The following is a 15,625-nucleotide window of genomic DNA, read 5'->3' on the forward strand; positions in this document are numbered from 1 at the left end:
GCCTTACATGTGTCTCCATTCACTCACATGGGCTCACACAAGATAAAGAATATGAAAAAAAAGGCAATATAAAGGGAAGACAAAAATAATCTTGTTAACTAATAAATACCTAAATACTCAGGCAGACCTTACTCGTTCACAAATTGCTTAAAAGAAAGTAACATATTCTAATGCAAATATTGTTAGTCACTGAACCACTAGTCATTAGCATTAAACTACTTGATTTTTAACATCTGGTTTGTAATCAGGGTACAATTTCTTGTCTATATTTGAATATTTGTTCTGCATATATACAGGTTTTTGGCACTGCAATGTTGAACACTTGGGCCTATCTGTGGGGTGATGAGGCGATGCACGCTGCATTAAACTGCAGAGGTAAACAACATGATTTGTAACTGCATGTGATTGTTAATTATGCAAATAAAAAAAAACTTTGGTAACAGTACAATTAACAAATGAGGCTATTTGTAAATCTCTCATTTTCTAGTTTTAACTCCCAAACCACAAATGCAGTCATGTTTTCTTGCATGAAAATGACAGTAAATTGAAAAAAAGTAAGCTCTGTATTGAAAGATATTGTGCACTTATTTGTAACAACAAAGATTCATTTTTTCCCTAAGAGAGTCCCTCAAGACTACAGCTTCTTTCAAAGAGTTTTATTTTCATTAACAAACATTTTGATACCTCCAGATAACTTAATCACGCATTGTTAGAACATATTTCAACATACCTACTGCATAACTGCAGTAAACTCAGGATTTGAACAAGCCCATTTCGTGAAAAAAACAACAACCCACCATTTTCACAAAACTGTGCTTTAGAGTGGAATGGGAATAATAAGCCAGAACTATAATTCCAGCAGGTGTCATTTGAATGACCACCTTTGGAAATGCCGTCTCCCACGGCATGCCCCAAATTGCTCAGGAAAGTTGCAGAAGCATTGCTATGTGGGAGAGGCAAGGGGACCAGCAGCCTCCACTGTTCTGCTATGATGGGCCATGGGGCACAGGAGATACATGCCAAGAGACCACCAAGGGTTTCCAATCTCCAATCAGATCTAGACACACATTATCATTCATGTTCTGAGCACAACACGAAGGCACTATATTGAATGGTGGTTTATAATAAATTTATCGACAGGAGTAAGACGTTAGGCTTCAGAGTGTGCTTTTAACAGTTCTTTGAAGGAGTTTGGTGGAAGGGCAACAGATCATAGAGAGAACTCCCAGGTGCATTCCTGTATATCTAGACACATCCAGCTTTTTAAAAAATTTTCATCTACGTGAATTTTTATTTGTTTTACTTTTGGATGGATTAGAAATTCATTCCTCATCATATCCTTCTTGCCACCTGAGGCAGAGACCATAAACCACACTACTAATAAATCTAGGGATTCAAACTGCAGCCCTTGGCTGCCACCTAAAGGTTTCATATACTCCTTTAGAGGATACCACCAGACTCTATTCTCATGTTTGGAACAAAAATGCTTGCCTGGTATTATTACAGGCAACCTCTGTGGTTGCTATTGCTAAAAGAGATTAAGGGGGAAAAAAATCGCTCTAAAAAAAAAAAACACCAAAACAAAACAAAGGAAGTTAAAAAACCATGCTAGTTCAACAGTGCTAAAAAAAAGAATGATTTCTTCTCTCTGCATATACTTTCAACTTAAAAGCCAATCTAAAAATAAAATAAGAAAAAAGGGTCACATTGCTTGGTTTTAGTAAAAGAAGACAGCCAGAACAAAGAAACATATAAAAGAAAGCATAAACTGCTGAGCAATGGATGGCTCGAGAGCAAAAAAAGGTGGTGTGCCCAGCCACCATTTGGGTAAAGCTGATGGAAAAGAAAACCCTGGCGATGACTCCTTTTGGCACCAATAGGCAGAATTCTCCATCTAGCTACAACTATCTATAATTCTCATCAATTAACTCAAAATTGTTATCTTATCCACCCTGTCTGTACTAGATGGGCAATATTAACTTCTTTCACACATTTTTTAAATCTATTATAAAATTTTTAATTTCAATGAACTATCAATTTTACATAATAAAATCAGTTGTTGGGAAACCTATTTCTAATATATCTAGAATTTCTAATATTATATGGTAAATGTTACCTTTTGCTCCTTGTATAACTGGATCTCCTCCAATTTTTTTGGTAGGCTGTAGAATATAGAGTATGGATCTGAATTAGAACGAGGGCTCTGAAGTGATATGGCCATATAGTATTAGTGTCATACTACCAGAGAATCAACCTACAGTTCGAAATGGATTTGTAGTCAACTTTTTAGTGTAAAAGTATTACTAATGAACAATCTCCTTATCATTTCTGTGATGTGTTCATCATATATATATTACATCCTGGAGCACAAACAGCAAACAAAAGAGCATACTAAGTAGGAGGTATTTCAAGAGGGAAAAAAAACCTTATACCATCACAGGCTAAAAGAATTTCTGGACAACAAAAAAATGTACTTCTTATGGTTTGGGTTTTGAAGTTTAATCCTGATTTACACACCCAACTTCATTTTGACTCTCCACAGGATCTGATCTGTTTTATTTTCAGTTCATCCTCTCCTCCTACAGGAATGACACCTCCCATGTTCTCATAGGGAAGTGGACTGACCAACTGACAGTGATGCACTAAAAAATAAACCAAGAATCTACAGAGTGGTTTCCACCCACACATGGGAAGAAGCTTAGTGACAACACCATTTTGGCCCCCACTGTAAAAATGAAAACCCACAAGCCATCAGTAAATTCATAACCGTGCATTTTCAAGCTGTGATCACTGCTATTTGCAGTATTCCCTGGGAGACAGTTAATGCCTAAGGGCAAAAGATCTAGTCATTCTATTCTGTCCTTTTGAGTGGTCCAGATATCTATGTCTTCTGTGGCACACGTAGTTATATTTAAATTTATTACCTGGATTACATCTCTTGAGATCATAACCTCCCATGGCAGTTATTACTAGGATAGTTTGTGCATAGGTAAGGTACATGTCACTGCCTGTGCTGTTGGCTCTTCTCTCTTTTACTTCAGTTTTGCACCTGTATTATTCTGTTAAACGTGGTGAAATTTTTGCTTAATTTGATGTAATGTAATCCTTACTTCTTTCAGAGTCAGCCAGGACACATCTCCTGCAAACTGACATCTTGTGTTCCATTTTCTCTTCCAAGTCCAAGTTATACAATTTTGTTAATTGCCTGTAGAAGTGTGACATTAATAGAATTGATATAATTTAAATCAAGAAAGAATTATAATGGTTATCTTTTCTAACATCCTGTGTTATATAGGCTATACAAATTCACCTAGTAATTTAACATGAACACATCTGTTTGATCTATAGTCTCTCACTTATATAACCATTGAGCCTTGAATTCAAGACCACCCATGGTGGAAAATGGTGCCAAATAAGAAGTTTTATCAGAAATATTCTTCTTCAAACACAGGCTTACTAAATTACTTTGCAATCTCTATTTCCCCTCATTCTTCCAGTGTTCATTAATGTGTCACGTCACATGAGGATTATTTACTGGTACAGTGTGACATTAACTAAATTCTAATGGAACAAATTATTAGCTTGTCTGTAACTTAATTACGTAAAATATTTTCCATTTGAGATAAAAAGATAAGGTCTGTCAAATCCTAAGGTAGCTGTGCACTCAAGTACATGCTAACAGTATGACCTTAACTTTGGTCCTTAGTTTATACTCTTTTTATATTGCTGAACAATTCAATTACTTCTAGACTGCCTCAACTCAGGCTGGAAATATTTGTCCCCAAAAATGTGATGTCTGTTCCCTTGCAATACATGAATCCCACAGTCCCTCTCATGCCTTACCCTGACTCCCATCACAGTTGGGACCAGTTGCTACAGCAAAGGTGGAAATCATCTTGAAAGGAACACATCACTGTGGGGCCACAGGGGAAATTTCTCTGCAGCCACTGACAATGGTTCTTGTTCTGAAGCAAAAAAGGTTACCTTTGTCATGAACTTTTATCCTGGATAGTGTAAAGACACATAAAATTCATATAAATATCTCATCTATTTTTAAATCCTGCAAATTTCTTACCTGGAGCCAATGAATTCCACAACTTAAGTATACTTTATTTTTAAAAGAATTTTAGTTTTATTATAGCATAAAGGAAGAACAGTAAAACTAATAACTACAGCTCTACTGGAGCCTGGAGTTAGACAAGAGAAGATTTACTGATATGAATTAAAAATACAGAAGTAGGGATGTCTTTCAGAAGTAGGGATGAACTCATGTGAGGTGCTGCCCAAACATACATGCTTCTATGCCAAAATTAAAACAATCTAAGGATAAGCAGGATGTGGGAGGCGAGAAGATGTATATGCAGACACATATTTGAAACAATTAGAAAAATCAGTAAGTAATTTTTTTTTATTATTTCTAAATGTCCCCATCTGCCTCCATTCTTTCCTGATTTTGCCACTAAATGCTTCTTGATTTATTTTGGCAGTTATTTTAGCAGTGAGTCTTGAGCAGCAATCTGGTGAGAGAGGGGAGGGGATATGCAGATAAATACCCCACAGAGAGCATCCAGGTTTTAATGTGCACACCCTGCTTCAAGACTGAGAACAAGTTCAGATGAAATCCTGTCAGGGAGGTTCAGAACCTTTGGTAATTCTGGAAAAACACACACTCCCTGCCCATGTCCACGCACATACACACACTTGCCCCCTCTGCCACATGCACACAGAGTGTGCCCACGGAATTTTTCCACTCATCAGCCACAGCTCAATGCACCAGCTTAGCTATGGGCAGGAGAAATTATTTGCACTCATCAATCACCCTGTTACAAACTCCTGCATTGCAACTGTAGGATACTTTTGAGCTTGATTTATAAGGATATACTGAGCTAAAAATGAACTTTAATTTCTGTAAAAAATACCAGTGCTGTTTCTAAACCACAACTTACCTTTCCCTTTCAACCTCTAACACCTGATTTCCTCAACAGGAACTGTAGTCTTTCAGTATTTCAAGAAATATTTCCTATTAATTATCTACTATAGTCTATGTTCTTTCTACCAGTTCCTTGTAAAACACTACAGAGGAAACCTCTGGGAAATAACAAGTGACCTCATGGTGACAGGGGCAAATATGGGAATTTTCTCTGAAAACTTTCCAAAATGTTGTCAGGCCTGCTGTATAATTATGGAATATTTCACCTCCACCCTCGGTAACACAAGATCTTGGGGACAGAGAAGGCGTGAAATCACCATGGAAAGAGGATGAGGAAGAAGATGCAATGCTGCAGCAGCAGCAGTCATGACCTTAGAACTCCATTAGGGAAGTGAGACATAGGGAGGAGGTAGATTGGGAAAGCAAGAGGCCTGTAAAGTATCTGAGGATTCATCCAAACTGATTGTGGGAGAGTGGAGATGAGGTAAAAAAAAAAAAAAAAAAAAAAAGAAGAGGAGTAAAAACTAAATTTTGAGGAAGAAGGAAATGAAAACACCCGAGGTGTAACACCGTCAGTTGATTGGCATCTAAGCTGGCTCTCAGCAGTAAGTGGAGATAACATACCTTTTTCAAGTACCAGAGAGAAAGGTAGGAGACAGGCAACAAGAACAGAAGGAAATGGGTGGAGGTAAAGAAAGAAAAACACAGAGAGTGCCAGTGTTCTGTGGACAGTTTGAGCTTGTAATAATAACAAAATAATTCTGATAACAGTGTGTGACTGTTGCTGAACTGCACAGTGGCTGTTGCTCCTCTGTAGAAATGAAAATGTTGTTTATGTCAGAAACTGTTCTTTGAAATGTGTATTTTCAGAGTTCAGCAGCTTCAGTGTCTGTGGATCTACACCTACATCTATCGAGATGAAACCTGGCCTTCACCCATCTTCCATGGAGCTGGAAAACAACATAGCACCAAAATTGTTATGACTGTTTTTGGGTGGGCTGCAGTCCTTTGCGAATACAAAACTAAGTAAAACTAAATGCTCTTTCTCTGTTAGTCACTGAAGGAAAACAGGAAAATGGCACACAGATCAGTAACACAGGTCTGGTCTTTCGTCCTTCAGGCAAAAGTCCCACTGAAATAAGGTTAATGAAGTAACTCATTTGGCCTATTGCTCTTGTATCTATTCCTTTCAGAAATCAAGCCATGGTGCCTGTAAATACGTGATGTAATATCTGGAAAATATTAATGACAGTATATAGAAGAATCCCAGGTAAATTTTATTCTTTAAAATTTACTTAGGGGAGCTCAACTCTCTGAAGTCAGAAAGACTCTCAAAACAAACTACAGTAGTATTTGTCAAGAGGAAGAAAACACTTCTATCTAAAATACCAGTTCCATCACATAAAAATGCATACTGGAAGAACCAAAATATCTTAGTGTAACAGTGTTCTTTAAAACTCTTCATGTGACGACAATTAAAATGTTCTTCTTCCAGAATACATCTGTTCAACTGAATATACTGCTGGGGTTTTTCAGTAATTACTTCCAGAAAGAGGTTTTTAGAGCATTTCAATAAACAATCTAAGCTTTGACCACTTGTTACATGCATATTTTTATGCTTTTAAGAATCCTAGTGGAATTTTATAGATAATTTTTTATGCTTTCTTGTCTCTAGAAAAATCATTCTACTCTTTCTTAAACAGAGGAGAGGGACACCTTCACTGAGACCCCTCAATGCTAATTTACAGATCAGCTGTCTGCACTACAGATGTCCTAGTGTGTAGGAAATAAGTGTCTGTATAGAGCTTAAAGCATTGGGTTTGACCTGGTAAACCCTAAACAGAATAACTTCTCACCTGAGAAGCCACTGCTATCTCTGTCTGAACTGCTTTCTGATCATTTCTGTTGAAAAACTATCTTCGTTGCCTTTTTTTTTCTTGCAATGGTCTGAAATATCTTTAGTTTATTGTCTTATAACACAGACTTCAGTGGGCTTGTCGCAAGCACTGAAGTACACAAGATCAAGATCTGGGACTTCTAGAGAATTACATACTCTATTTTTAATATAGAAATTTTAGAATTCAATTGTTCATATAAGCAAGGAAGAGAAGTGTACCACCAGGGTTTTGCAAGTAATTCTCTAAAGAAAAGCAGAAGGGAGGCATTGCTGCCATATAGATTGCCATAAGCAATTGTATCTGACAGACAAGCATATGATCCATTTAGCTAGTTATATAGCAAAGAAATACAATTTGCATGTCAGCGGGATCAAGTAAAGCCACCAAATCCAAAACAATTACTATACTCTAGCAGGATTTTGTATTATTAAAACAGGGAAGTTGGGGGAAAGTACAAATAATTTAAGTACACCATAATGCATTTTATGGGGATTTTAATTGTGTCTAAGATGCCATTTCTAATGTAAGAAAGCACAGGACCTCCTGATGAATACACAGTGTATTTTTTATTTTAAAAAAGTTGTGATATCAGAAGTTGTAAAACACCATCAATCTTCCCTTTGCAACCTTGGTTTGGACTCTCCCCCATGAAATGGCACATTAAAGATGGTTGGAAATATTCGACCAAAAAGGGAACATGGGTTTTGTAAGAAATGTTTTGGGGTTTTTGACCAGCTCTAGTTAGCATTCATTGCAGATGCAATATTTTCAAAACTGTTTCCTGAAAAGAGAGGCTATTCACCAACACTGTGATAGACAATTGTATTTTGTTTTCAATAAAACAAATGTAAATATTGAAAAGAAGATACAGTTATAACACTTCAAGAAATTTGGTATACATGTAATAAAAGAGAAGAGAACTACATACTTTCCACCATAGAAATTCATAGAACAGCATAGGTTGGAAAAAGCCCCTTGAGGCACAATGAGCCCTCTGCTCAAAACAGATCCAATTAGTTCAGACTGCCTGGGGACCTGTTCAGCTGAGTTTCAAATATCTCCAAGGACAGAGATTCCACAACCACGTTACTTCAAGGATTAATGGCTCTGTGGATAGGACAATGGATTGAGACTTAAATCCATTTCCAGTTGTCTTAAACTCCTTGATCTGTGTCTCTTATGTGACCTTGGATGATTCAGTTTCTCCACTTGCAAAACTAGAATTATTATTCAAAACTCCTGCATAATTATATTATTGCATATAAACACTGTCTGAACAACAATTTATTCAAAGATGCTATCACTGCAAAGTAAATGTTTTTAAGTCTTTGAATCCCACCATGGGAGGAATGAAGCTAAAGAAATAGGAAAAAGCTGCACTTTACATAAACCAGCAGAATACTTCACACAGTTACAGTGGCCTGCACACACAGAGGCCTAAACTATTGGCACCTTTAGCTCTTGGCTTGTTACTGCTGATACTGGTAACTTTAACTATTCAGGGTGCATAGTTCACACCCAATACTGACATCCTTTTAATTATGTTCTCAGTGTTTAAATTAATGACTAGCCTGTTTTCATTCTGGTTACCATATTCTCCGATTTTATATAAAAAATATCCGAATTTTTTTCTTCCCCATTAAACCGTAGCTATTGTCTTTCTGCCCAGAATGCCAAATCCTTGAATGTCGTTCTCATCAGGAGTAGGGTATGTAATGACTCTAATTCCTATCTGTATGATGAACAGCCTTTGCTTAGAAACTTGCAAGATAATTCATGCTATTGAGGACAGAGCCATTTTGTTTATGATGCTTATGATAATTTACCTTCTGATCTGATAAAAAGATTCATACAGAATATATCTGTACGGAATATTAGCTGTATCCTTCCATTAGCACTATTTAGACTACGCAAGTGAAAATCCCAAAGTAGAGAGATCACAGTTTCAGTGACTTTCGCTTCTGTTGGCATTTTGTTTAAAGATATTTCCTTGAATTTGTTTATGTCTCATCCTGAATCCCTTTTTTCCAGATACATTAGAATCACCATAAATTTGTAACATCATGACCCAGGAGTTAAACATTATAGTGTCCAATAGGAGTAAATTGAGTTTAGTTCATGTGTCACAAGTATATCTTATTTCAAATAGCACCCAACTGAACTCTCATGGGACATGTAGCTCAACACTTACAGTATTTGAGACTGTGACCTCTGAAATCACAGAGCTTTTAGGTCAGGAATGCCACAATAATTGAAGTCGTAGCTGCTACATTTTTGTGTGACCATCACTGCATGTGACTTTCTCACATCCCATATCCCCATCTGGGCTGTGGCCACTCGAGGAATGACAGTCAGATGTCTGAAATGGGATTTTTCCAAGGTGAAGCAAGGAGATTATACAGTGTTTAAAAACTCCCAAGAGTACAAGTATAGGACTATTCCATTGCCAACTCTTCCTTAGCACCCTTGAACAAACCCAGTGTAGGTTCAGATTCTGATCTTTAACATGCAGATGATAAATAATCCATAAGTCCATGAGGCTTAGCACAGGGTCTAAAGAGGCTTTCACAGACTTTCATAAGGACAGTGAAACAGCACACTATTTACACTGCTTGCATTTGCAGGATTTATTAACGTTGTAACTGTGCACAGGCAGACTTGGGTGGTGCATCGACATGCTATTTTGGGATCCTGCATGCACTGACATCTGTTCTGTCATTAGGATCAGAAATGAAGGGATGACACCGGGCTGGCCATGGCTGGCTCTGTGCTCGGCCCAGGGCCCCGAGGCCGGCACACCTGCCCGGTAACTCAGGGAGACGGGGGCCCGGCCACCGGCGTGTGACAGGGAGAGGTGCCCAGGTGCGTTTCACCTGCTGGGAAAACGCCTCCACGCACCGCGTCCCCGGGGAGCGGAGCCCTCGAGAGGAGCACAGTGACACGAGCGGCAGGAGGGCCGGGGAGCGGAGCGGGGCCGGAGCTCGCACCTTGGCCCGGCGGGGCTTTCCTGGCCCGCACGTCGCGGTACTTTCCGGGCACGGTAACCTTTGCTTTACTCCCACTGCGCCCGGAGGGGTGGAAACTCCGGGCAGAAATCACTTGGGGAAGGCGGCAAAGGAGGGGAGGTGTGTTTAGGTGACATTAAGTGATCGGGGGCGGTTTGCCGGCCCGCACCCTGGTCCGGCGCGCTGCAACCCGCGCGGCGCTCCGGGGGTCCGGCGGCGCTTGTGGGGCCGGGGGGCAGCGCCGCGGGGTGAGGAGGAGGCGATGGGGGTGAGGGTCGCACGAGCGAGCGGCGGTGGCGTCACACGAAGCGAGGGCCGGCCCCGCCGAGGGGCGGAGGGGCTGCCACGGGGCCGGGGCGGCGGGCGAGGTGCGGCAGCGGGCGGCGCAGCGTTTTGTCCACGGCCTTCGCCCGCCTCCCCGAACAAAGCGGCGCGGGCGGACGCAGTGACTTCACCGCCGGGCCCGCCCCCGCCCGGGGAACCTGCCCCGCTGCCGTCTCCTGGCAACCGAAGGGAACCGGGGGGATCCGCGGGCCCGGCGCGCACCCGCCGCAGTGGGGCCGGGCCGCTCCGCGCAGCGCCGCCGGTCACCCTCCGGGGCCCCCCAACCCGTGCCAAACCCCGGCCCCGCGGCGCGGAGGAGCAGCCCCGGCAGCAGCTCGGGACAGGGTCGGCAGCGCCCACCTGGCCCCGGCGGGGGCGGGCGGGGAGCGGCTGCCCGGCGGGGGCGGGGACAGCCGCCGGCCGCCTGTTTCCCCGAGGGAAGTGCGGAGCCGCCGCCGCTACCCCTGCGGTGCCAAGAGCCTCCCCGCGCCCCCCGGGCAGGGCGGGCGGTGGGGCGCCCCTGGCGCGCCGGGCTGGAGGCGGATGGAGGGAGCCGCGCTCCGCGCTCGGCCGGGGCCCCAAGGCCGCCGCTGCAGGGGGGGGGCCGGCCCTGGCGGGGCGCGGGGGCGCGGCGGGTGCTGCCCCCGAGATGCAGCGGCCCGCGCCCGCCCTGCCGAGCGCCCTACCTGTGCCGGGCCCGCCGCCGCCCCTCCCCTGGCCCCGCCGCCGCCGCCGCCCCCGCGGGGGCCGGGACTGAGCGCGCCGAGGCGCCGAGACGCGGCCCCGAGGAGAGGGAGCGGGAGCGGTGCCGGCAGCGGCGCATGATGTGGGTGCCGCTGCTGGCTTGCCTCACCGCGGGGATCGTCTCCGTGCCCAGGTGCCAGCGCGGCCCTGGAGCCCTCCTGGGGGCGGCCCGGCTGCTGGCGGCCGTGCCGGGACTCTGCCAGCGCCGTAAGTGTCCGAGCGCCTGGGACTGCTAGCCGTGCCCCGGCTGGCTGGGGTTGCCGCTGGGTTTGGTTCGGGCGCGGGGGCCGTGCGTGGGAGGGGGCACGGCCGGGCTCGGCGGCTGCCCCGGGGCACAGCCCTGACAGCCGGGGCCGCCCGTCGCCGTGGGCACACGCCGGCCGGGCCGGGCCGGGCCGGCGGGCGGCGCGTACCTGCAGGGAGAGCCGGGCTGGAGCCGCCGGCCCCTGCACAAACTTCACGCCGGCCCGTAGTTTAACTGTCCATCCTGGGGCGTCCACCCTTTAGGGAGCCGTGGCAGCTCCCGGGGAGCCCGCGGGAGTATCGCGCTCCAGGGCGCTGCGGGTCCTGAAAGTGCACCCTCCGCAAATCTCCGTGAAGCGGCACACAGAACCGCCTGGGGATTCACAAGCTACGGATGGACAGTGCTTAGGGATGGTAACACTCTTGTTTTACGTTGTTTATATGGCATGTAGTGGCAGGGTGAAATAGGGATACAGCTATGGGAAGACTGTCTTCTGTTTTTCTTGGGGTAACGTGTATACTGACGGTTCCCCGGGAGCCACGGTACTGGTGATGGAAAAGGTAAATGTGGGTAACCCCTCACATTGTGGAATTGCTTCCCAAACCCCCGGGCATCAGTTTTGATGCATGCAGGCTGAGAACAGTTTGTGCAAATGTACCTTAGGTAGCAACAGCTGATCAGACAGAGCAATCAGGTTAGTCAAGTATTTCATAAAGGATCTTATTTAACTAGCAGTTGTCAGAAAAGCAGATCAAGTTGTCAGTCATCTTTCCGTGTTTTTTTGAGCTTGTGGAATAATTGCATTTCCAACTCTAAGCCTGGAGTTGATTTAAAATGTTAACATGTAACCTCTAAAAATAAGATTTACAATGGAAACGATGTATTAGCCTTAAGTTCTTTATTGCATATGTGACAAATTCATGCCTAATTCAGTAGGATTTGCCCAGTGCTTTTAAAAACAATGGAATAATTTGTTAACTTTCATAGGATAATTTATTTTGCTTTTTTAGCTTCGTATTTTGAATTCAAAACCAAACTAAATGTCAATAGGAAAAATAAAATATATTATTAAATTTCTTATGAAACATGACATCTTGTATGTAGTATCCCAGATTCTTTTTTATGCAGTGCAATTGAGTTGAAAGGCTAATTGAAACTTTATGGAGAGGATGGTTCTGTGCCTGAATGCAGTGTTGTGCTTGCTCATGAGTGTAGCTTCTAGGAACACACTAGGGCAAATAATGCATCAGAACAGAATGCCACAGGGGGAGGTTGTGCGTGGGGCTTTTGTGCCAAAGGATACTTGCTGTCTTTGTTGTGCTTGATAGTGAAAATATACATGGGTGACACGTCATGGGTTATGTGTTTATTGTGACAACAGCTCTCAGATTGGGCAGACTGTAACTCAGATAGACCTTGTTTTTTCCTTTTCATTTGAAACCTCTGCTAATTCATGAAAGCTGAAAGTCACACTGAATTCCTTCCTTCATACATAATCACTTTACAGGCTAGAGCCACAGTTAAAGTAAGACGAGTGTTTTGTTTTGTTTTACTCTGAATGAACATGTGAAATTTTTTGTTATTATTGTTGTTGTTTGATTTTTACATTTGGTTGTGCAGCACTACCTGGATTCTTTGAACGTCTGCAGGCTGCTCCAAGAGAGAGTCTGGGCAGCAAGTCCATGTACAGATATTTGGCAACACAGCTCTGTTGAAGCAGCCACTCCTCTTCGCTTCTGCACTGACAGTGCTGGGCATGAAGAACAGCATTGAGCTGTTCCCGTGCCATCAGCAAGTTCAGTTTATTTATGTGCAGAGTTGGCAGAACCTGCATATCTGTGTTGAATCTCCAGTTTTAAAAGCGACTGAAATTAATATGAAATGTACATGGAACTCATAATCTGTTCATTCTTGTTGGAGCATTTGTAGCTCTTCTAGTTGAAAAATGGGGAGTTTAATGCTACCTGAGGTATTAGTTCTGCAAACTGCAGTTTGAGATTTGAGTTACTGTGTGGGGATAACTAAAGGTAGAATTTGGCCCAAGGTTACAAGGAGCGCAAAAGGAAATCTCACAGTGCTGTAAATTTGCAAGTCCCAAATTAAAGGTTCTGTAAGCTCAGATAAAAAGGGTAGTGTTGCTGCCTTCTACAAAGGGTCCCTTGTTCAGTAAGTCTCACCAAAAGGAAATTTGCAGTTCAGTAAGCCAACTGTAACAAATACCTGACATAAGAATGGAGCAAGTTCCATAGGGGTTTCTACAGGTCCCACATTTCTCTTTGAACATTAAAACCTAAAGATGTAAACCAGTGAACTGAATAAAAGCTGGATTCCACAGTGAGAGCACGTGTATGCATTGCGCTAACCAGTTGAGTAAGTGCTCACTTCAGTGAAGGCAGTCAGTGCCCTTGCCTTCTTCAAAAACTAATCTGTTGAAACTTAGTTTTTACCTGTTGTGTAAGCACATGGAATATGTGGAGCTTAAAAACTGGAGAATGACTGATTGGTCAAGGTTAACAGAGAACATTGGTTCAAATCTCAGCAGCGTCTCAAAACCAGTTATAATTAATATTAAAATCTGAAAACTAAGGTATTGGATGCTTTCTGAAATATCTAGGTAGTCATTCCTGTATGAAGCTCAAGTAAACAGAGTTTACTTGTGATGTGCAAACAGGGATTGGATCACATGAAAATCTTTATCCCTGATTTTAGAGTTGGAGAATAGTCACACAACAATTCTGTTACATAGTCATGGTTGACAAGTCTCTAATTTAAATACCAACCATAAAAGTTGGCATTTTCAGTCTTCCTGAGAGCGTCATTTGGAAAAACCGATTAGGGGTTTGGGGAAAGTGGAGGATCTGTGATCATGGCAGGGTCACTTGTTAATTGATTTATGCCAATAGCATGACTTTTGATTCATTAATGTTTTCTCCTCAGGTCTTTGGTGCTTTTCCAGTCTAGTCACATCAGATTCCCATGTGTGTTCCCTCTAGTTAGAAAGTTTCATAAATCATTACTGGGTTACTTCTCAAAGGAATAAGAAAAGCTATTCAAACCACTCATGGAAGAACAGTTTTTGAAGAGTGGTGGTCAGGATATGTCCCTGAACACACAAAGATGCACACAAAAAGTCCAAAATAAATGATATATCATGTTAGCTTTAACTGGTGTTTGTCTGTTAATTTCTGTTCTGTGCTGACCCATTTTCTTTGGAGGCTCAATGGAAGAAGCTGAGTTGTATGGGGTACTCAATGCTGAGACAGTTCTGCTTTTCTTAAGGCTTAAAACAATCCAAGAAGAAAAGGAAAAAAACATCTTCAATTTCCTGAGTCTGCGTGGGTGATCTGCTCCCTAGGGGTACTGGACCATCTTTGGGAAAGCCAACCTTTTGGGAACCAGCCTTTGGGAAAAACAACCTGGGTGTTTGGGAAGGCTGTAGGTTGCAGTTCTGAGGAATAGCGAGGGGGAGGTTTGTTTATCTGCGCATTGCCCAAGGAGTGTATTATACCAGTGGTATGCATAAATTTGCTTTGCAAATTGTACACTTCTCATAATCTGTTGCAATTTCATGTCTGTTCAGGGGTTTTATGTGGTAACTTTTTTTTTTTTATGGTTTTTACAAGTTGAATGCAACTGGTGGTTGCCTGTGTGGTATTTACAATGCTTTCCTGCCACAGATGTTTGAGATGGGATAAGAATGGGAAAAAAAGAGGAGATGGGCAGCTTACCAACTAGAAGAGTGATAACCATATTCTTGATGCTCTGGGAGGATTGCCTTTATGTCATTTCAGATATGCTTTTGCTAAGGGAAGTTGTCAAGGCAGCCTGAAGATTGCATGCAGAAGGAGTACTCTATGTAGTTGGAAGAGCCAGTTGCTTTTTTTTCTGGCCCTTATACTTTCAAGGAATGGAACTGCAACAACTGAGAAAGAAAGAATTACACCCCATTAGTCAAGAGGCCTGAATTAACGAATTTGATTTTCCATTAAAGTACAATCTAATTTACCTCCCCAGAGCATCAGAAAGATGTCAAACCATGGATTTTCTGGAAGCTAAAGAAAATCTTCACCATTGAACATATGTTCAATAAGAGGACATTACAACATCAGATTATATTCTCCCTTATACTTTACAGTGTGCACAAATGCTGATAAATTTTTCAGGTGCCTATGAAGAACTTGTGATGATTTGTATATGTTGTGTCTTGAATTTGGGACAATTTGTATTAGTTACTAATCTACAGTAGGAGGTATGAGAAAAGATACATAAGATATTTTATTTCTAAATTGTGTAAGTTGACATAGGCTGCTGATATTTATCAAGACTTCTTCAGAAAGTCATCATCATCATTTCTTGGTTGGAAACTAGGGATCTCACTTCTTTCTGGGTCTCTTCTTCCAAGTAACAAGCAATAGGATGAGAGGAAATAGCCCCAAGTTGTGCCAGGGGCGGTTTAGATGGGATATTAGGAAAAATTTCT

The 15,625-nt window shown here is 42.6% G+C and overlaps 2 protein-coding genes across 5 annotated transcripts in view; both read left to right on the forward strand.

Annotated features, from left to right (window-relative positions):
- Positions 1-9,767: 9,767 nt before the first annotated feature.
- ITGB8 (integrin subunit beta 8) overlaps positions 9,768-15,625 on the forward strand; it is a 50,568-nt gene continuing 44,710 nt past the window's right edge. Inside the window, exons 1-2 of one of the 4 annotated variants that reach the window (XM_027684595.1) lie at positions 10,932-11,108; positions 11,409-11,558. In XM_027684595.1, the coding sequence (XP_027540396.1) occupies positions 10,979-11,108; positions 11,409-11,558 (280 nt within the window). In that variant the 5' untranslated portion in view covers positions 10,932-10,978. Of the gene's footprint in view, positions 9,869-10,931; positions 11,109-11,408; positions 11,559-14,111; positions 15,309-15,625 lie in introns of those variants that run through there. The other 3 variants (XM_027684594.1, XM_027684592.1, XM_027684593.1) reach the window with 3 other exon arrangements.
- On the forward strand, positions 10,096-10,833 carry LOC113968246 (translation initiation factor IF-2-like; the record flags this gene model as incomplete). Its single annotated transcript, XM_027684629.1, has 1 exon — positions 10,096-10,833. A coding segment is annotated over exon 1 (738 nt), but the record flags the coding sequence as incomplete, so codon positions are not given.

Source organism: Neopelma chrysocephalum, unplaced genomic scaffold, assembly GCF_003984885.1.
Source record: "Neopelma chrysocephalum unplaced genomic scaffold, ASM398488v2 Primary Assembly neopelma1_67, whole genome shotgun sequence".
Taxonomy (NCBI): domain Eukaryota; kingdom Metazoa; phylum Chordata; class Aves; order Passeriformes; family Pipridae; genus Neopelma; species Neopelma chrysocephalum.